The sequence below is a fragment of the Carcharhinus amblyrhynchos genome, chromosome 8 (assembly GCF_965287045.1).
Source record: "Carcharhinus amblyrhynchos chromosome 8, sCarAmb.v2.hapA, whole genome shotgun sequence".
NCBI lineage: Eukaryota > Metazoa > Chordata > Chondrichthyes > Carcharhiniformes > Carcharhinidae > Carcharhinus > Carcharhinus amblyrhynchos.
The window spans coordinates 53,606,209-53,629,320 of NC_137331.1; the positions used below are offsets into that span (position 1 = coordinate 53,606,209).

The following is a 23,112-nucleotide window of genomic DNA, read 5'->3' on the forward strand; positions in this document are numbered from 1 at the left end:
ATAATGCTTTCCCTCCACTGTTGATGGGTCAAAATCCTGGAACTTCTTTCTTAACAGCACTTTGGGTGTGCCTACATCACATGGACTACAGTGGTTCAAGAAAGTGGCTCACCACCATCTTCTCAAGGGCAGTTAGGGATGGGTGATAAACGCTGGCTTTGCCAGTGATGCCCATATCCTGTGAAGGAATTTAAAGAAGGTAATGAGTACTTTGGACAAGAGGAATGTCTTCTGGATTTTCTTCACTGCCTCCTATGTTCCCCTTATCCGAAACACTGTTGCAATCTTCATCTCTTTCACCTATGCTTTTCTTTAGTGTGTTGACTGTATTCAGTCAACTGAAGGGCTGTAATTCCTTCTCCTCCGCCTCTCAGCAGGTCCAAAAGGCTCCAATTTTCAGTGTAGTTAAATAATGTGGCCATGTTAGTGGTGCTAGTTTTATGGTAGTCCAGGCTGAAAGATTATTGATTATGATACTTGCTTTGATTATTGTTTAGTGACCTGATTTGAACTTGTGATTGTTACCGCCTGTTAACATACTGTTACCTCATGCTTACCACTCACCACTTTAGCGTTGGTCACTGTGACCTTACGGTCTCAGCACATTTGAAAAACTTAAGAGTTCTTGGTTTCTGTGACTTGTTTGTTTGACTCCAAGCATTAAATGGAAGTGTTAAATGGAGAATCAACAATTGTTGACAAATCATTGCATCTTCTGAGCTGTCTACTTCACGGAGTTCTTCCTTCAAATCAGCAAATTTAGTTTAAGTATGTGTAACTCTAAATAATAACTCTTAGTTAATCAGAAATGAAATAAAGAGAAACTATAAGCTCCACACATTTTGCAGGTAACAAAGGTAATAGTTTACTGAGATGGAGGATATAGCCAAAGGTAAATCTGCGGGAAAAAAACTAAACATTCACCTTCAGCTTTTGAGAGTCTTGTCATGAGGGGCATATCATTAGACTGAAAATAGGCCCATGGGCTTGTTTTCAAAAAGGCAGCAAAGTAGAGGGTAAATGCAGACTTGATATTCATATTGTTAGCTTGTAAAGTATTGGAAATGATTATCAGGAGGTTTATCTGTACCGTAGTAATACAAACTTGCAGCAGCAGGCATCCCCAGGATTGAAGGTCACCTGAAATGGAAACCCCTTTCCCACCTCCTGCCTCCCCTTGCCACCAAATTCAGGCCAGTGTATCTAAACTTCCAAAAACATTTTCCAAATTTCCATGCAAGTCTGCTCAAATAATTAGCTATTTGGGGTAAATTTACTTAAATAAACTTAAAAAAGGCTGAAAAATAAAAAAGAAACATTCTCATTAGATGTAGTATGTCGCAACATTGTTGAGTTATGTCAAAGTGAGGATGAATGTTCAAACAATGAATATTTAGGTATATTGGATAGTAGAACTAAATAAACTTGGAAAGTGACCCCAGACTAAACTGTGAGGGTAAGATATAATAAAGAAAATGAATAGATTACTAAATTATATTGCTATATCAACTGATTGCAATGATGCCATGTTGGAAGTGTTCAGTGCTCTAGTCAAGCAGCTGTTTATGGTAGCAAGATGCAGGGAGAATGTTCAGTTAATGAAGGAGGTGAAGAGAAGACCTATTGGTCTGTGGTATCAAACTGTAAATAAAACAGAATTATTTTCCTGTGGGTGCCAATGACGTAGGCAAAATGCGAACTGAGGATCTGGGGAGGGAGTATGAAAAGCTGGGAATGGAATTAAAAAGTAGAACCGACAAGGTGGTTATCTCTGGGCTACTGCTTGAACCGAGTGCGGTCGGGCGTAAGGTTGATAAGATTAACGAAGTGAATGGGTGGCTCAGGGATTGGTGTGGGAGGAATGGGTTTGAATTTATGGGGCATTGGCATCAGTATTGGGGTAGGTGGGACCTGTTCGGGTGGGATGGGGTTGGTCTGAACCGTGCTGGGACCAGAGTCCTGGCGAATCGTGTAAATAGGACTGTAGATAGGGCTTTAAACTAATTGGGGGGGGGGAGGGTGCGAGGGTAGGTGACATTACGGGGTCTAAAGTTAAGGAGACGGTACAAGTAAGGGAAGAGGCCGAGGATGTCCCAATAATAAAGGGAGTAGGGGGCGTGAGTATGGTTGGTGGCGTTCTGGCAAATAGGGTCCAGGTGAAGGCTGGGATGAAGGCACTTTATCTGAATGCACGAAGCATTTGGAATAAAGTGGATGAGCTGGTGGCGCAGATCAGCACAAATGGATATGATCTGGTGGCCATTACAGAGACGTGGCTGCAAGGTGACAGGGACTGGGAGCTGAATGTCCAGGGGTATCAAGTGTTTAGGAAGGATAGGCAAGAGGAAAAAGGAGGGGGCGTAGCTCTGCTGATTAAGGATAGTATCAGGGTGGTAGCAAGGGATGATATAGGAACCAAAGAGCAGAAAGTGGAATCATTGTGGGTGGAGATTAGGAACAGCAAAGGGAGGAAGACGCGTGTGGGTGTTGTCTATAGGCCCCCGAATAACGATCTGGAGGTGGGGCGGGCTGTTAACGCGCAAATAAGTGCGGTGTGCAGGAATGGAACGGCCGTAGTTATGGGAGATTTCAATCTGCGTATTGATTGGTCGACCCATGTTGGACGCGGTGGGCTCGAGGAGGAGTTCTTGGAATGCTGCCGGGATAGTTTCCTTGAACAGTGTGTGTTGGAGCCGACGAGGGAGCGAGCTATCTTGGATCTGGTGTTATGTAATGAGGCAGGTAGAATTAGGGACCTTGTGGTGAAGGATCCTCTTGGGGAGAGTGATCATTGTATGGTGGAGTTTCTGGTGCAGATGGAGGAGGAGAAAATGGGTTCCCGGACACGCGTCCTTTGTTTGAACAGAGGGGAGTACAGTAGGATGAGAGAAGAATTGGCGAACGTTGATGGGGGGAGCGCGTTGGAAGGTAGGTCTGCTGAGGAGCAGCGGAGGATCTTTAAGGAGATCTTTCTTGGTGCTCAGCAGAAATTTATTCCAATGGTTAAAAAGGACCGTAGGAGGAGAGGTAATAAGCTGTGGATAACGAAGGAGGTGAAGGAAAGTGTTAAATTAAAAGCGGAGGCGTTTAGAGTAGCTAAGAATAGTGGGCGAGAAGAGGATTGGGGGAGGTTTAAATATCAACAAAGATTGACAAAGAAGTTGATAAAGAAGGGTAGGAGAAACTGAAGCTGGGCTAGCGCTTAATATAAAAAAGGATAGCAAGAGTTTTTATAAATATATGAAAAGGAAGAGGCTGGCTAGGGTGAACGTTGGACCCTTAGAGGATGAGAAGGGGGACTTAGTGGTAGGGGATGGGGATATAGCTGAGGTCTTGAATAACTTTTTTGTTTCGGTCTTCACGGAGGAAGACGTGAATAATTTGCCGGGTGTTAGCGATGGAAAGGTGGTAGGACTGGAGGGTCTCAATGACATTATTGTTACTAGAGAGGCGGTGCTCGGCAGACTGGAGGGACTGATTGTGGACAAGTCACCAGGACCGGATGGAATGCATCCGAGGGTTCTGAAAGAAATGGCGGAGGTGATAGTGGATGCCTTGGTGGTTGTTTTCCAAACGTCGCTGGATTCCGGAGAAGTGCCGGAAGATTGAAAAGCGGCTAATGTTACGCCGTTGTTTAAGAAGGGTGGCAGGCAAAAGGCAGGGAATTATAGGCCGGTTAGTTTAACGTCTGTTGTAGGTAAAATGTTAGAATCCGTCATCAAGGAGGAAATAGCGAGGCATCTTGAGGGGAATTGCTTGATAGAGCAGATGCAACACGGTTTCGTTAAGGGGAAGTCGTGTCTGACAAATTTATTGGAGTTCTGTGAGGATGTGTCTAGGGCGGTGGATAGAGGAGAGCCGGTGGATGTGGTCTTTCTTGATTTTCAGAAGGCGTTTGACAAGGTACCTCACAAGAGGTTATTGCAGAAGGTCAGGGGGCATGGAGTTGGGGGTAGGGTGTTAGCGTGGATAGAGAATTGGTTGTCAAATAGGAGGCAGAGAGTTGGGGTTAATGGGTGCTATTCGGATTGGCGGTTGGTGACTAGTGGAGTTCCCCAGGGGTCGGTGCTGGGGCCTCAGCTATTTACCATTTATATAGATGATCTGGAGGAGGGAACCGAGTGTATGGTGTCGAAATTTGCTGATGACACCAAGATGGCAAATTGCGCGGAGGGTGTGGAGAGTCTGCAGAAGGATCTAGATAGGCTGGGCGAATGGGTTAGGAAATGGCAAATGGAATTTAATGTTGGCAAGTGCGTGGTGGTCCACTTTGGTAGGAATAATGGTAGGAAGGACTATTACGTGGCGAAAAACTGCAGCAGGCGACGGTGCAGAGGGACCTCGGGGTCCTTGTGCATGAGTTGCAAAAACCCAGCCTGCAGGTGCAGCAGGTGGTCAGGAAGGCGAATGGGATGCTGGCCTTCATAGCGAGGGGGATTGAATATAAAAGTAGGGAGGTCTTGCTGTGGCTGTATAGGGCATTGGTGAGGCCGCAGCTGGAGTACTGTGTGCAGTTTTGGTCGCCGTACTTACGCAAGGATATTTTGGCCTTGGAGGGAGTGCAGAGGAGGTTTACTAGGCTGATACCGGAGTTGAGGGGGTTGAGCTATGAGGAGAAGCTGAATAAACTAGGCTTGTACTCGTTAGAGTTTAGAAGAATGAGGGGAGAACTCACTGAGACGTATAAGATGATGAATGGGATGGATAGGATAGAGGTGGAGAGACTCTTCCCGCTCAGAAAGGACAGTAGGACTAGGGGGCACAGCCTCAAGTTAAAGGGGGGACGGTTTAGAACGGAGTTGAGGAGGAACTTCTTCACTCAAAGGGTGGTGAATCTCTGGAATTCTCTGCCCGTTGAGGTGGTGGAGGCTGCCTCGCTAAATATTTTTAACACGCGGGTTGATGGGTTTTTGATAAGCGAGGGGATTAAGGGTTATGGGGAGAGGGCGGGAATGTGGAACTGAGACACGACAGATCAGCCATGATCTTATTGAATGGCGGGGCAGGCTCGAAGGGCTAGATGGCCTACTCCTCCTATTTCTTATGTTCTTATGAAAGAAACCAAGCTCTTTAGCCTGGATTTGATTTCGATGTGGCGTGAGATTTAGTGATGGTAAACTTGCAAATCGTTGATGTCTCAGATCAGTCCTGATTCAGCCTCTTGTCTGTGGGATAGATGGAACAATTAGCATAACTGCCCCTTTCAAACTTTATGAGTAACCTTTATGTTTTGTACTTTTCTGCATTCCTGTGACCACTAAACTTTTGATGTGTACATTTCTGACCTTGAGAAGTCATCACAAAAGGCTTTGATTAATTTTACCGAGGACATGAATTGGACATTCACATATTATAATATTAGGAAGCCCCTGCAGCCTTCTCTGTTACTACTGCAAAAAAACGAATTAGATTCATCAAGCACAGTCTTCTTTACAATTGTGTTGGCTCTCCTTAGTTAACTCAAGTTGTCCCAAGTCAATTTTCTTTTCATGATCATTGTTTCTAAAATGTTACCCACCACGTATGTTAAACTGACTGGCCTGTAGTTACTAGGAATGCCCATACATCCTTTCTTTAATAAGAGTGTCATATTTGCCACTTTGCAATCTTCTGGCACTGGTATCTGGTATATTGGGATAATAATGGCAAACCGTTTGTAATCCACCCCTGTTCTTTAACAACCAGAGTTGCAAACCACTGGACCAGGTGACTTATTGCACAAAGCATAGCCAGTTTTTCCATTATATCCTGCCTATCAACTTTAATGCGCAAGATGCAAGAACAGAAGTAGGCCGTGCAGCTCATTGAGTCTGCTCTGCCATTTAGTGAGATCATGACTGATCTGAAATGATAATTCTCAACTCCACTTTCCTGCCTTATTCCCATAAACCTTGATTCCTTTACTGACTAAAAATCTGTGTATCTCAGCCTCGGACATCAAAAACGACCCAGCCTTCACAGTTCTCATCCATCCATTAATCCTACCATCTCCGTTTCTACTGATATTTTGATGGCATCCTCTTCCTGATGCAGGTTCAAAGTACTCATTTAGCATTCTAGATTTGCCTTGTGTCCCTGTGTATATAATCACATTCCTCATCTCCAGTTGATTCTACCCTTCCTTTTACTAACCACTTACTATGTGCATAGTGGTAGAAAGTTTTTGGGTTCCTTCTTCCATCAACTGCCTTTCTATTCTCTCTTTGCCAGCCTTATTTTCCTCCTCACTTCCCTTCTCAATATTGTGTTTGGTGTGGTTCTTGCATAATGAATTCACCTGATATGCAACATTGTGTTTTTTTTAATTACAAGATATTTTCTATCTCCCTTGTCATCCAAGGTACCCTAGCATTGGTTCCTCTGCCTTTTCTGTTTGTTGGAATATACCGAGCCTATGCCTGAAAAATCTATCCCTTAAAGACCACACATTGTTCCATTACTGCTTTCCCTGTCAAACGTTGGTTCCATTTAACCCTGGCTAGATCCCCTCATTGAAGTTCGCCCTTTGCCGGGTTAGAACTTCTACTTTCGATTGATCCTTGCTCTTCTCCATTACTAATGTAAACTTTATGATACGATGATCGCTCTTAGCTAAGTGTTCATCCAAGGAGAATTGGTCCACTTGGCTTACCTCTTCCCCACCACCAGATCCAGCAATACTTCCTTGGGGATGTATTCTTGGGGAATCTACCACTTTAGGCAAACAGTATGCTAAACATAAGAACATAAGAAATAGGAGCAGGAGTAGGCCACCTAGCCCTTCGAGCCTGCCCCGCCATTCAATAAGATCGTGGCTGATCTGTTGTGGCTCAGTTCCACATTCCCGCCCTCTCCCCATAACCCTTAATCCCCTCTCTTATCAAAAACCCATCAACCCGCGTCTTAAAAATATTTAGCGAGGTAGCCTCCGCCACTTCAACGGGCAGAGAATTCCAGAGATTCACCACCCTTTGAGTGAAGAAGTTCTTCCTCAACTCCTTCTAAACTGCCCCCCTCCTTTATCTTGAGGCTGTGCCCCCTAGTCCTACTGTCCTTTCTGAGCGGGAAGAGTCTCTCCACCTCTATCCTATCCATCCCATTCATCATCTTATATGTCTCAATGAGATCTCCCCTCATTCTTCTAAACTCTAATGAGTACAAGCCTGGTTTATTCAGCCTCTCCTCATAGCTCAACCCCCTCAACTCCGGTATCAGCCTAGTAAACCTCCTCTGCACTCCCTCCAAGGCCAAAATATCCTTGCGTAAGTACGGCGCCCAAAACTGCACACAGTACTCCAGCTGCGGCCTCACCAATGCCCTATATAGCTGCAGCAAGACCTCCCTACTTTTATATTCAATCCCCCTCGCTATGAAGGTCAGCATCCCATTCGCCTTCCTGACCACCTGCTGCACCTGCAAGCTGGGTTTTTGCGACTCATGCACAAGGACCCCGAGGTCCCTCTGCACCGTCGCCTGCTGCAGTTTTTCGCCAAGAAGGACTTCCTTCTTGATTGCATTCAATATTGTCCATCAGTAAGATATTCAGTGTATGATGAAGTTTGAGGTAATATTGCAAAATTTGTGCAAATAGTAGAAGGAAGCGTTATATGATAGTTTGAGCTCCTTTTCTGAGATTGTGGTCAAGATCAAGTGTAGTATTGACATGCTGTGCTTGGCTGAAGTCATTAGGTTACATTTTAGCTTCATTTGAAGCAATGTTTAAAAGCGGCATCTCAGCCTTTTGGCTAAGATGCAAATGAGATCAAGCTTTGGAGGAGGAACTATGCCTACTCCAATCAACTTGGATGATGTAGATCAAGCCCAAGACAGGAGGTGAGAGCCCTGTCGTGTCACCTTGGATCGGGATCTGAATTGGACTTGATTTGATTTGAATTGGAATAAAAACAAAAAGAAACTGGACATTGGCAGATAGACGGAATTTTCTATGCTTAAGTTACTAAACAATTAAATAAAAGTTTAGTGCATGGTCTGTTAAAATACAACTGTGGATTCGTGCTTATCCTAATGCGGAAGGTAAATGTGTGGGGTTACACAAATAGGCTAGGGAAGAAGGCCTGGGCAAGATATTCTGGCAGAAAGTCAGTGCAGTCTTGAAGGGCTGAATGCCTCTTCTGCACTGTAGAGATTGTATGGTAAGACCAGACACTCCTCATACTTACAAACACAAAGATGCTCAATGTTGCTACAATTGACTAAGTTCTGCAGTGTATGCAAAAATGGCAGTTTTTCATAGGCTACCTCCCTCCATTTGAATCATTGGTATTTTCAGTCAGAGCTGGACTGGAATACTGGAATCGGTTTTATTTGAATTGATATAGGAGCCATAAGTCACATTATTTTTAGGTTCCTCATGTCCCACTAGCACCATTACTTTAAAGTCAAAGAAATGATAAAAGCAGCATTAATTTAGAAAATACCCAGTCAATATTGATTGTAATTGGGACAGCGCTATAATTAATTTCCAATTGTTTAGATGAGGATAACAGCAGAGTGGCCCAAAAAGCCCATCCCAGTAAATTATGGAGCTGCTTAAATAATGCAAAACACCTGCCATAATTTATTGCAGTGTAAGATAGATCCAATGACTGCACTGGCACAAATATCTGAAAACTCTAGGTCAATTGTAATTTTTAAATATGTTATTTCATGAATTATTTCATGCAGGCATTTGCCCTTGAACTGAATGGCTTGCCACACCAAACTTTTAATCTGAGAGTCCCGGGTTCAAGTCCCTGTTCCAGCACTGTTTTCAGCTCAAAAGCTTGAACTGCTGATCAAACCATTAATACCGGCTTTATTAGGACCAGTTAACTCAGATGGTTGGAGCATGATGCTAGTAAAGCCAAGGTCACTGGTTCCCTCCCCATGTGGTCAAGTGATAATCACGTTAAGTTGGTGTTGTGGCTTAGTCGGTTAAAGCGCCTGCCTCGTAGACAAGAAACCCTGTGTTCAAATCACAACAGTTTAGTCATCTGTTTAGGTAATGCATGGTTTTAAATCAAAACAGCAATGTTGAGAAGAAACAGTGTGTTTCTGTAGTGTAGTGGTTATCACGTTCACTTAATGCAGGCAAGGCAAGGTTTGAGGCCAGGCAGAAACGGTGTCAAGCTCAATGACTGCTCGCTGATCGTTTTCACTCTTAAATTAAGAGTCAACAACGTTGCTGTGGGCCTGGAGTCACATGTAGACCAGACCAGGTAAGGACGGCACATTCTTTCCCTGAAGTGCATGAATGAACCAGATGGATTTTCATGACGATTGACAATGGTTTCATGGTCATGATTCTTGACACTAGCTTTTCAATTGCAGCGTATTAATGAAGTAAAATTCCACTAGCTGCTGTGGTGGGATTTGAATCCTTGTCTCAAGAGCATTAGCCCTGGGCCTTTAGATTACTAGGTTAATGACATTGCCATCAAGCCACTGGGCAATATTGTGTGACATCATGATCACCTGTTAAATTATGTGTGGGTGCACCTGTTAATATACAATATGTTGTACCAGCCTAGTGGGCACATATCAGAACCATACACCAGAAAAAGAGGTCATTTAGTCCATTGTGCCTGTGCTGGCTCTTCAAAAGAACTCTCCAGTTAGTCCCGTCCCATTCTACTCATTTCCCACTGCCCTGCAAATTCTTCCTTTTCACTATGTAGTCCCTTTTTGAAAGCTGCTACGATTCTGTTTCTGCCACTCTTTCAAACAGTGCATTCCAGACTATGATAACTCAAATGAGACTGCCTTTTAAAAGAAAATACATTGTTTTATTTTCAAAATTTAATGAAAATTCTTTAAAACAGTTAATACCATATCCAACGCAATTTCCCTTAAATGTTCTCTGCTGCTCAGCCCATATCTCATATCTTTTTCCAGATTATATCCCCGTCTCCTAGTCTATTCTGTCCATACTCATTTTGCCCATGAGACACAGGAGTTGCTACCATAGCTTGTATTTCCACCAATTTGTGCACCCCACTTCCCCTTTGTGGCCTCCTAGTTAGCTGATGTTAATGGTTTCCTCTTGCTAGTGACTGTCCCTCTCCGCTGTAAATCTGCCGAATCTACCCCTCGCTCTGCAAAAACCCATCCTTGATCCCTATGTTCTTGCAAAATACCACCCATCCCTAATCTCCCTGGCCTCCCAAGCTCTTTGAATGTGTTGTTTCCTTCTAAATCCATGTCCATCTTTCCTGCTGTTCTCTGAAACTCCGCAATCAGGCTTCTGTTCTTACTATAGTATTGAATGCTGCTTATCCAAGTCACAAATTACATTCTGTGACTGTGACAGCGGTTACCTATCCTTCCTTACCTTTCTCGACCTGTCTGCAACCTTTGACATATTGGAGCACATCATACTCCTCCTTCATTTAAATTGCTCTTGCCTAGTTTCATTTTCACCTTTGAACCATAACTAAAAAAATTACCTGTAACTGGTTCTTTTCCCATTCTGGTACCAATAACTCCCCAGAAGACCAACTGTCCTGTTCTCCCTCGGTGAAATAATGCCAAAACAGGTCAGGTTCCACACATATATTAATGCCAATTGACTCTGTCTCGTCTCCACTTCTCTTGATCCCTCCACTGTCTGCACTTTGTCATGCTATATGTCTGATGTTCAGCATTGGATGAGTCGAAAATTCCTCCAAATGCAGAGTGGACTGAAGCCATTGTATTTGGTTCCTGCCGAAGACTCCATTCCCTGACTAATGTTTTAATCCCTCTCCCTGCCAACAATGTGAAGACCATTCACAATCATCGCTGTATTACTGAGACTGCTCCCTTCCACTTGTAACAAATATGTAAATATCCATAATGGTGGAACACACTCTTATGGATCTTGGAAAGTTATTCCAGCATTTGCAGCACTGAATCCAGGTTCTTTGGAAACCTCAAAGCTGCTAATCTCTGCTGCATCCTCTGTTCAGGCTGCTTTGGTCAGACTTGGAGGTCTCCTCTTTCCCTCAGCAGGAATGAGGGCTTCCTACCTGACTTCCAACCTGTAGTGGGGAGTCATCAAACCTTGTGGCTGTTCTATACCTTTTGGCCTCCCCGACCCCTGGCTACCTTCCCTCTCCCATCTTTGGAAAGACACAGAATTAGCAGCCTGATGTTCCATATCTCCATATGCAGTTCATATTCATTATTTTTATGGTTCAGTTGCATTCCAAAACTGTTTGTCAGTCATCTCCAAAGTATTATAATCGCCAACAGAAATTTTGGACCCTTTACAAAAGATGATTCCTGGTGCACCTGACAGCCTCATGCCAGATGTCCCATTAAATGAGTGGCTTTGGCCTTCTAAGTCATGGCCTGCCACATTGTGTCTGAACATCCTGCCTCCCCAGGCCACTAGGTGCAAAGCCCACCATCCTCTAAAACAGTTAGCTGAAAAGCTGCCCAATGGCTGTTACTTAGCTGATTTGCATAATATATTGTTCGTGACAACCAATGCCAGGGGACCACGTCAGGGACAGACCCTAGGAGGGGCTTCATGGTGAGGGATCATTTATGTGTAGTGGTGGGTTGGGAGGGGGAGGGAGGGTGGAATGAAAGCTATGATAGTGGGGGATGGAGGGAGAGAGGGAAATGCTGGTGATGATTGTTTTGGGGGAAGGGGGACCCCCTGATACTTTGGTGGTGTGGTAAGGGTTAAGGTTATTTTGGCTCTGATTGGGGCACCCTATATGGAGCTGGCTTTACTGGTGTGTATTGTTGGCCCTTCAAAATGACAGCCTGAAACATGCTTTTTTTTGTCAAAGTGCCATTAGATCTGGAGAGAAAACCTGCCTACACACCAGTTTTCTGTTAGATCCTGACATGTTGTCATTTTTTGGTAGATTCTGCCCATAAACATACTCACAGAATCATACTTTACAGACAATCTCCCAGACACCACAAGCACCATTTTAGGATATGACGGACCCATCAGAGGTCGTGACACGGTGGTATGCAGTATTAAAAGAGAACCAGAATTAGCAAAACTAAATGTGGGTCCCTTAGAAGCAGAGATCAGAGAAAGTATAAGCAAAAAGCAGAGATGCTGAATGAATATTTTGTATCTGTATTCACTGTATAAGACACAGGACACGCTGTAAATTGAGAGGAATTTCAAGTTCAACTTTGCTATAAACGAAGAATACTGGAGAAATGCCATCAAATTCCCTGCTGCTGATGATCTATATTTTAGGGTTTCAAAAAATTTGGATGCATTGATTTCGATTGTTCAGAATTTCTTAGACTCTGGAACAGTCTCCAAGGTTGGAAGGTAGCAAATGTAATCTTGCTATTAAAATGCTTGTTATTATAGGCCAGTTAACCTGATATCAGTAGTAGGGAAAAGGCTATAAGTTATTGTGAGGATAACAGTGAATTTAGAAATTCAAAATAGCCTGAATCTTCTGAGGAACATAAGAACATAAGAACATAAGAACATAAGAAATAGGAGCAGGAGTAGGCCATCTAGCCCTTCGAGCCTGCCCCGCCATTCAATAAGATCATGGCTGATCTGTTGTGGCTCAGTTCCACTTTCCCGCCCTCTCCCCATAACCCTTAATCCCCTCTCTTATCAAGAACCCATCAACCCGCTTCTTAAAAATATTTAGCGAGGCAGCCTCCACCACTTCAACGGGCAGAGAATTCCAGAGATTCACCACTCTTTGAGTGAAGAAGTTCCTCCTCAACTCCGTTCTAAACCGCCTCCCCTTTATCTTGAGGCTGTGCCCCCTAGTCCTACTGTCTTTTTTGAGCGGGAAGAGTCTCTCCACCTCTATCCTATCCATCCCATTCATCATCTTATACGTCTCAATGAGATCTCCCCTCATTCTTCTAAACTCTAACGAGTACAAGCCTAGTTTATTCAGCCTCTCCTCATAGCTCAATCCCCTCAACTCCGGTATCAGCCTAGTAAACCTCCTCTGCACTCCCTCCAAGGCCAAAATATCCTTGCGCAGGTGCGGCGCCCAAAACTGCACACAGTACTCCATGTTGAATCATGTTGGATTTTCACTCCACTTCTACTTTTGTGCACCAGGTTGGAGATCTGCATTTCTAGCTGGGGCTTCTGATCCTAACTTCTCCAGAAATGTGGAGTGTGAAGTCCCTTTAAGAATTTTGTTGTACTGCTGGAGTGTCCAGGGAAGATGAGCCATGTCCTCTTTTTATGGCACCAGATGCTATCTTCTGCTAAGTGGTTTAAATGTCTCAAAGTTCCTTTGAAAAGTGACGAAACAAATCTAAGTGTGCAAGGGAATAGGGTGGGTAAGATAAATAAGTGTATGGGATAGGATGGGTGAGCTAAGGTGTTAAGGTGGGTAAGATAAGTGTGTGGAGGGTTAGGGTGGGTAAGGTAAGTATATGGGGTGTGATGGGTAATGTAAGTAGGTGAAAGTAAGGTGGGTAAGAAGAGTGAGTAAGGGAGTAGGGCGAGTTAGGAGGCCAGGGTGGGATTTCTGGTCAGCAAAGTGCCAACTGCCTTTTAGAGTGTGTTTGTCCATTTGTGCAGTAGTAAGGTGTTGGGATGATCTTTCTTTCATTAAGCCATGAAGAGATTCAGGAAGGCTGGGATTAAGCGAAATGCAGACAGATGCCTTGTGAAGTTGACAGAATACCAGTTGTTTGGAATGGTTTGCACACCTGATGGAATCCAGCCAAGTCCCGGAACAGTTACAGCTCTTTTTGCAATTGAAGCGTCATGAGACAAGAAACAGCTGAGAACTTTTCTTGACTTGATTACATGAGTTCTTTTATACCTTGCAGTTTAGAACACAAAGGCTGTAAAACCAGATGAGAGCAGATGCTGAATACCTCTGGCCAGAGTTACACTATAAAAGAGAGAAACCTGTCACACTGTGAGTAAATACTTCCAGAAAAGGAAGGGGAGTAGCCTTCATACAAGAGAGAAAACCAATAGTACTCTCATCCGAAGCCCTAATCTTAGTTGAGACCATGGGTGGAATTATACATAAAAGACTAAGTGTCATAATGGTGAGAATACCAAGTGATCTGCGTCAGTCTCAGGCATGGTCCGGATTGCATTCATTCCACACTTAGTCACTTTTTCAGAGTGGGGAGTTGCGCGACAGTTCTGGGGCTTGCCTAACTGCAGTGGAGAGCCTGACTGCAAAGCATGAGGTGCCATTTTGATAGGGCTTCCCTATCGCACAGTGCACCCACGGACATCAGGACCTCAGCATGCATCCTAATCGGTGGCATGTTTCCTCATTCCCCTCGCTGGCACTGGAGCATTGGGGTGTCCCCCATCATGATCCCTGACATGTCCCACCTTAATGGCTCCACATTAACCCCCCTCCCCCCCCGCACTAACCATCCCTGCACCAATCTCTTCACCATAGTCCCCTGGCTCCCCCTCAGGCCCCACCCCATGGTACTGCCCCAGAATCTTGGCAGTGCTGGTGCAAGGTGGGCATTGCCAGATGGGCACTGTCCAGCCAAGTCCCCAATCACCTGGGGGCATTGAAGCCTCTCAGCCTGCCAGCATGGCCATTGCACCTGGTCTCTGCTCACGCCATGCCTGCAGGTCGGATGATCCCAGGAACTCGGAAAATCTGACATTGAATGGACTATATATATTTAAATGCGACTTCAAATATACCAGTAGGTTTCAACCCTTTCTAGGCATGATCCGGTTTGTGTCATTAGAAAGAGACCAAGATGATTGCAACTGTTTGCCACTGGACACGGAACGGACTTTTGGGCGCACGTGCAATTTCCTGAGCTTGGTGTGATCTGCGCCAGGTGCAGTGAGGTTGGAAAATCACCTCCGGCCCCCCCAATATGCCAACATACAAAGATGTGAGAAGTTCCATATCCGTCTCGATGGGAGAAAGTTCACTGTGGAGAATGACAATCATTGACTGGACTGGATTTACAAGAAGAATCTGCATAGAGCACCAACAAGGCTTCAGAGTTGTGAGTCTGTGACATACAAGCCAGGAAGAGATATACTGGTAACAGATACTCTAAGTTGGATGTTGCTGCATGAAAAACACAGGATAAAAGATCTAGCTATGAAGATCCATCATGCAATGAACATAAAACCACTGAAACTGCATGAAACACTCTTTGATGAGACCAGCAAAGGCAAAGAGTTACAAATACTCTCTCTCTAACTGATCCAGGGATAGCCTGCAAGCACAGTCAGCAATCTCAGTGTGGGTTTATCAGAGATGACTTCTCAGTATAAGAAAGTGTTCTGCTAGCTGGATCCAGAATCATGGTACCCAAAATAATGCAGAGAGAACTTCTTCAGAAGATACTGACCAGAATGAAATAGGGAAATGAAGAAGTGTAAACTCAGAGCCAGATCAGTTGATAGACACCTAGAAGGTACATAGAATGGTGTCTACATATAGTGTATGCCAGAAGTATAGAAGTACACAGGGTTACTGAAATACCACCCAGACTGCAGAGCTGATTTGTTCACACATGATCAAGAATGGAATCTTATAGTAACAGCTTATTATTCAAAGTTCTTAGAAGGACAAAAGATTTGAGAGCTGTAACAATCATCATAGCAGTATGAATTCTGTTTGCTGAGCAAGAGATTCCTGAAAAGATTCTATGTGATAATGAGTCCAATTCACCTCCAGTGAGTTTAAAGAATTTTGTGAACAGTATGGATTTAACATCATAACTTCATCACCACATTACCCAAGGGAATGAGGTTTCATACAAAGACACGTTCAGATAATCAAGAGGACCCTCACAGTGTCAAGAAACAAAGGAAGACTTAAAGCTTGCCTTATTGTCAGAACTACTGAATGCAAGACAGTACTGGACAACTTTGCCAAGAAAGGTATATCCTCCAAATTGCAGGGAGGAAATACATAAGAACATAAGAAATAGGAGCAGGAGTAGGCCATCTAGCCCTTCGAGCCTGCCCCGCCATTCAGTAAGATCATGGCTGATCTGTTGTGGCTCAGTTCCACTTTCCCACCCTCTCCCCATAACCCTTAATCCCCTCACTTATCAAAAACCCATCAACCCGCTTCTTAAAAATATTTAGCGAGGCAGCCTCCACCACTTCAACGGGCAGAGAATTCCAGAGATTCACCACCCTTTGAGTGAAGAAGTTCCTCCTCAACTCCGTTCTAAACTGCCCCCCCTTTATCTTGAGGCTGTGCCCCCTAGTCCTACTGTCCTTTCTGAGTGGGAAGAGTCTCTCCACCTCTATCCTATCCATCCCATTCATCATCTTATATGTCTCAGAAATAAGACAACAGCTTACTGATGTACAGGTAGAAAGAAATCAGCACTTCAATAAACATGCCAAATCCTTGTCTGAATGGTTGAGAAGACAAACTGTGCATGTACAAGGGAATATGCAACCCAACAAAAGTTGTTAGTGAACCTGAGACTCTTAAGGTCAGATATATCATTGCGAGTGTAACCAGTAAGCAGGTGAGAAGAATCAAAATCCATTTTTATGCCACATCAGAATTAGTAAAGAAAAGATCATCAGCAACAGCACCGACAAGTGAGACAACGTCAATAGCATCACCGACAAACGATGCGACATCAACAGCAGTGGCAAGTAGCAACATCAAGCACAACTGCAATATCAGAAGCAATCTGCACAACATTGCTTGCACATCATACCAACTTACCACTGAGCAACGAAATACCATGATTTTACCACTTAAGCGAGAACAGGACTAATATTTTTGAGTAAAGTGAATAATCTGTACGAAAGTTTTCAGTTCAGATTACATGTTTAATTCAAGAAGTTCATGATTGAAATGTTATATTTATATAAAAAGACATTGGGCATGATCTTACCAGCTTACGCACTGGTCGATCAGCATGGCGAGCTGAGAAGAAAGTGTGTGAGGCCAAAAATCCGTGTCACACCCGATGCAAATCGGATTGCTATCTTCCTGGCCCTGTCTGTTAGCAGAGGACTGACTTCATTAAAATGTAGTCACTGAGTCTGGCATGGCTGTTTCAGCCCTCATAGTTGCTTTCCCCTTTGCCAGCAAAATGTCACACTGGCAAGATTCACTACTGTGCCATGGACAGGCCAGGGGGATCAGAGGCCATTGAAGCCTGGGTGATTGGGAGGCATGGCTGGGCAGTGCCAACCTGACACAACCCACCTGGCACCCTAGCAGTGTCTGAGCAGCACAGGTATGCCAAAGGGGTGAGGCCTAAGTACAGGTGGGTGGGGATTAATGTAGGACTTATACAGGCAGAAGCTTGACAATGGGGGGAGGAGCTCGGCAAGAGGGTTGCTCTGCAAGGCACATGGGGGGCGTGCAGTGAGGGGAGTGGGTTGCAGAAGGTGTTGCGATGGGGGCGAGTGGCATGTCAGGGGTCCACCAAGGGATTCATCAGGAGGGTCCCGATGCCGGTGACCCATGTTGGTGTGGAGGACAATAACAATGCTGCTGATGATGGATGGGGAGAGGTCTTCTGGTAGCATCCTGGAGCTGTCTTCACTAGTGTACTTAGGCTCTGTCCCCCCCACTCCCTGTTTTTGGGGGAAAATTCTATCTTTTTTAATGAGGGATATTATTACAGACTTATTTATGAACAATATTATGCATACGTAAAGGTATCAAAGCAACAATTGTTCTGCAGCCTATGGTGAGAGCTGGAAAAATACGCTTGATGTAGGCTCCAATAAGTGTCTAAAAGTGTGATGATTTCGAAGTTTTGGGAATTGCAAGACATAATTGAGGCAATCTTACCAAAAAAAATTCCAAGTTCCAAAAAGGGTGTGAAAGTGGGACAGAATTGTGCCTATATTTTGGGCGAGCTCCCAGTCATAATTGTATGCGCTTAGAAAAACAAATGAGGCAAAAGGTGATTCTCGCCAGCAGGGTGAGTGGGCAGAGCCTGTTCATGCTGCTGAGCTCTAGGGGTGTCATTGCGCAGGTGCCCCCCTGATCGACTAATATGATAAGCTGATAAAACTGCCCCCAATGCCTATTATTTCAAGCCTAGATACTCCTTTAATAACATAAGTGTGAATTACTGCCAGTCAACATTTTAACTGAAAATGATCTAATTTGCTCAGTTTTAACTGCAGATTTTAAAATGAAAATTTCCTTCAGGTCTCTTTCACTCTTGTCTTTATCCAGTCTTTCATTTTGTTTCTCCCTTTGTGCCTGATTTGACAATAAATTCACCCATTCTCACTTGCACTTCCTTCTCTGTGATTGAGCTGTTTACTTCATAGTCGTTCAGTCTGTTCAATTAGATATGTGATTGCTTGTCCTATTCACTCAGTTCCCAGATGCCCATTTTCCCTGATGCAATGTTATCAACTAGCACTTAGCTAAAAAGTGCAAAAAATGCTGTGCAAAAATTTGCAAGTGAAGTCCAACCAAATGCCTTCTCTCTGTAAGTTCTTGCTAACTGATTTTTCTGTAAATATTCAGTTCCTAGAACAGCACATGTTGTTTTCATCAGCCATAACCAGATGATATCAATTACAAATAAAACAGAACGTTTTGAAAATACTCAGGTGGACAGGCAGCGGCTGTGGAGAGAGTTAAAGTTTCAAGCCTTTGATCAGAACAATAAGTTTTCAGTTACTTTAGATTTCCAACATCTCATGCAGTATTTTGTTTTTTAAATTAATTACAACTTGTTTTGTTCTTATCATAATCAATCCTTTCAACTCTTTAAAATGTATACATTCTTTGCAGTGATAGAGAATGGCGCAAGTTAAAGTTCAGACTGCAGTAAACTTGTCTGGATCTGCTCTGGGAGCCACAGTACAGTCAACAGCGGTTGCTAGTGCATGTCCTCTGGCACTGCAGTCTTCTATGAATGGGTCAGTCCCAGCCTCAACTCCCAGTTGTGTCAGTCCTGCAGCTGGGCTTGTGGATTCTACTGCTTCTATTAATAACTCACCAGGTAAAACTGTTTTTCAATCTGCATGCTCCCTTGAATTTGAGATTTTTGATGCAGGCATCTGACTATTTGATGCAAAATGATTTGTGATGGTAATGGGAAATGAAGTGATCAGTGATCAGATCATGTTAAATTTAGAATTTGTGATGTTTGCTGGGCATTCAAGTAAAGTATGTACAGCAGTAGTTATTTGAGAATTGAATATTCTGGGGTTACCATTGACCAGAAACTGGACTGGACCTTCCGTATACAAACTGTGCTACGACAGCAGGTCAGAGGCTAGGGATCCTGTGGCTAGTAAGTCACCTCCTGACTGCCCAAACTCTGCCTGTCCATTATCCACAAGACACAAGTCAGGAATATGGTGGAATATTTGGCCAGGATGAGAGCAGCTCAAACAACATTCAATAAGCTTGACATCATTCAGGACAAAACAGCCCACTTGATTAGCACTCTTTCCACAAACATTCACTCCCTCCACTACTGATGCACAGTGGCAGCAGTGTGTACCATCTACAAGCTGCAACATGCACTGTGATACGCACCAAAGCTCTTTAGGCAGCACTTTCCAAACCTTCAACCACTATCATCTAGAAGGACAAGATACCTGGGAACACCACCACCACCTGAAAGTTCTTCTCCAAGCCACTCACCACCCTGACTTGGAAATATATTGTTACTCCTTCACTGTTGCTGGGTCAAAATCCTGGAACTCCCTTCTGAACAGCACTGTGGGTGAAACTGCAGCAGTTCAAGAAGTCAGCCCACCACCAACTTCTCAAGGGCAGTTAGGCATGGGCAATGAATGTTGGCCTAGCCAGCAATGCCCACATCCCATAAACGATATTTTAAAAAAATTCAGTAAGAGAAAATGAGGTCAGTGTCACTAACAATTTATGATGCAACTCATTAAATTTCCTCCACTTAGTATAAACTGACTTTTTTTTTTAGAAAAAAACACTTCATAGTGCTGTGGTGTATTACCAATGCCCTGGAGAGCTGTGGAGTTTCACCAGCTGTACAAGTTCAGTAATATTTTCTAGTTCGGATTGACATTCAAAAAAATATAATTGCTTAAAGGAGTTAGAGTTATAAAATTAATAAGATTCTGTGTATGAAATGATAGTTTCAATCAAAGGAATTAATTTTCTCTGGTATTATGTTAGACTATGTAAAATTCCTTAGTGTTTTATTATGGTCATTAATCTGATAGTTCTGTTAATTTAGTTTACATATGATTACCTGCCTTGAAAGTGCTGACATTTATTTTGTGCACTGTATAAAATACTGAGTTTTTGAAGTAGTTCTTAAAATTCTGTAACTAACTTCCTTTATGAAATTTAGTTAGGATAGAGAATCTACGAAGTGTAAAATAAAAAAAAGGATTAGTAATAAATATCCAATATGCAATATTTGTTAAAGGTGGTTTAGAAAACATATTTCACGTGAGGTTTGTATTGCATAAGGTTTTCGTGATAGATTGGTTTCACTCAGAAATGATTACAAAAGGAAATAATGAACATGATAAACCTAATAATAAAATGTCAACAATGAAAATTGGGCTGTGCGTTAGATTTCTCAGTGAATTATTTGATCAAGTGATAGAATGTGAATGTGCACTTTTCCTTCACCCCCCACCCATCCACACACACACACACAGACAGATACCCTGCTCTGTTACAGGACAGATGGTCTCAGATAAAAACTCTTTGGACTACTTGATTTCATTCTTCCAGGTTGATAACCCATTTCAGTTTGTCTTTTAATGCCCACCTGAAAAGAAGGCAAGGCCTTACGACATGCATCACCTTTGAAAATAGAACAACACTCTTTAATTAGGGTGCCGGTCTAAGTTATAAACTCAAATATTGATGTGAGTTGGGCTTGAACCCACAAATAGCCCATAAACTACTGTGGCTAATTAGGCTAATGTTTCTCTTGGGGCACTGATGGTTCAGAGGGGGTTATAACTGCTTTCTTACAGAGCAGGAGGGTTAAGTCACTTTAATGTTGCATCAGTCACTGATTCACCACATACTGAGATTGGAAAAATGGATATTTCTGCTGGTCAGAATTGGCAAATCCCATCGGTTTGATGTTTGGTTTGTACATTGTATATTGTCCAGTATTGGCGAATTCAGTGGCAATAGCATGAATTTTGTGCAAAAGTACATATTCCTGGGCTGTTGTATACAAGCTAATGGCTTCATTGGGACAACTGCCTGGGATGAAATGATGTGTCATAATTCCCAAGCTCCCCAGCGTCAGACTGGGTGGGGCAGTACCCGAAGATGTGCTGGGGAGTACCTTTCAGAGGTTCAAAAGTAAGGGTTTGCACAGCCATTGCCCAGGAATACAATCTCCCTCTGAGCAATTACCTTGCTTTGGGATGGATCTAAAAATACAACTTAAATCGCGAACTTTTGTTGGATCTACCTTACACAAGTAGTTACCCAGAAAAAATTAGAAAGAATAAAAATCCTTCCTGACTTCTGGTGGACTGCTATAAAAATATAAAGACCTGGGCTACACGCACACCTGACCTCTGGAGATTTCCTGTACACCTCCTCTTCACTGCCTGAAGAGTTGACACCCACCCATCCCCCACTTCACCTGCAGGTCTGCACCCCCACCCCACCATGCTGACCTGACCTAATCCTGCCCCCCCACCCCTCACATCTTGAACCAGACTGCCACTCCCTACTTCTCAAGCTGGCAGTAAAACAGAAAATGCTTGTTACATTCAGCAGATCTGACAGTATTTGTGGAGAGGGGAAAGTAGAATTAATGTTTCAAGTGAATAACCTTTTGTCAGATTTGGGAAATTCAGTGTAAAAAAATTTTGACTTTTACCTTTCCTCATACTTTAACTGACATTAGATTGCAACTTGGTTGACTTTTGAAAGTTGCTGCATGATACTTACTTCCAGGTAAAACCAGTTTGTTGTATACGGCCTTCATTTGAAATCCGCCCCCCCCACCCTTTATTGTGCCTCAAACTTTTAGGTTTGTTCCACTCCACTTTTCTAGTCTCTTCACTGGGAGTTAGGAATATACAAAAAGAGAGGGGGCTGGATTTTCACGTCAGAAATGGGAATCAGGATGTGAAATTTACACCTCCACTGTGATCCTGACTCCATTGCCGTGTTGTTGGGAAAGAGGATTTTCCTGGTGGAAGGTCCCACTTTGTGCCAGAGAGGGGTCTGCATCTCAATTAGTTGACCCAAAGTTAGGAGGGATATCTCAGTTGCCATTTTCTTTTTACCATTCACTCAGCAGGCTGTGATTTCCCAGCAACCGGGGTGAAGATGGCCTTCATAGCGAGGGGGATTGAATATAAAAGTAGGGAGGTCTTGCTGCAGCTGTATAGGGCACTGGTGAGGCCGCAGCAGGAGTACTGTGTGCAGTTTTGTTTGCCGCACTTACGCAAGGATATTTTGGCCTTGGAGGGAGTGCAGAGGAGGTTTACTAGGCTGATACCGGAGTTGAGGGGGTTGAGCTATGAGGAGATCAATATCCTGGGGGGTAAATTTGCAAAAGCGATGCAGGAAGGTTTAAACTGATTCGGAGGGGGGGAGGGATAGTGAGGAAAGGGGGTGAAAGTGAGGGGGGCATAGTTGGGGAATGCAAGGCACGGCATAGTGGGGGTGGGGCGGAGCAGGGTTTGAAATGCGTGTACTTTAATGCGAGGAGTATTCGCAATAAAGTGGATGAACTTGCAGCGTGGATCAGTACCTGGGACTTTGATGTTGTGGCCATTTCTGAGACATGGATAGAGCAGGGTCAGGAATGGATGTTGCAGGTTCCGGGGTACAAATGCTTTAGTCGGAGTAGAGAAGAAGGTAGAAGGGGGGGTGGGGTAGCATTGCTAGTCAAGGACTGTATCACAGTGTCGGAGAGAAAGTTTGATGAGGACTTGTCAGTTGAGGTAGTATGGGCGGAGATTAGAAATAGGAGAGGAGAGGTCACCCTGTTGGGAGTCTTTTATAGACCTCCTAAAAGTTCTAGAGAGGTTGAGGAAAGGATTGCGGAGACAATCCTGGTTAGGAGTGAAAGTAATAGGGTAATTGTTATGGGGGACTTTAACTTTACGAATATTGATTGGAGTTGCTATAGTTCTAGCTCGCTAGAGGGGTCAGTGTTTGTACAAAGCGTGCAGGAAGGTTTTTTGTCTCAGTATGTAGACAGGCCAACTAGAGGTGAGGCTATATTGGATTTGGTGCTGGGAAATGA

General features: G+C 43.6%; 1 protein-coding gene across 5 annotated transcripts in view; it reads left to right on the top strand.

Moving 5' to 3' along the window:
• The window catches only part of stau2 (staufen double-stranded RNA binding protein 2), a 346,610-nt gene that overhangs the window by 11,861 nt on the left and 311,637 nt on the right, over positions 1-23,112 (top strand). For 4 of the 5 annotated variants that reach the window (XM_080194078.1, XM_080194075.1, XM_080194077.1 and 1 more), the window contains exon 2: positions 18,672-18,882. In XM_080194078.1, the coding sequence (XP_080050204.1) occupies positions 18,681-18,882 (202 nt within the window). In that variant the 5' untranslated portion in view covers positions 18,672-18,680. Of the gene's footprint in view, positions 1-13,762; positions 13,848-18,671; positions 18,883-23,112 lie in introns of those variants that run through there. The other variant, XM_080194076.1, reaches the window with a different exon arrangement.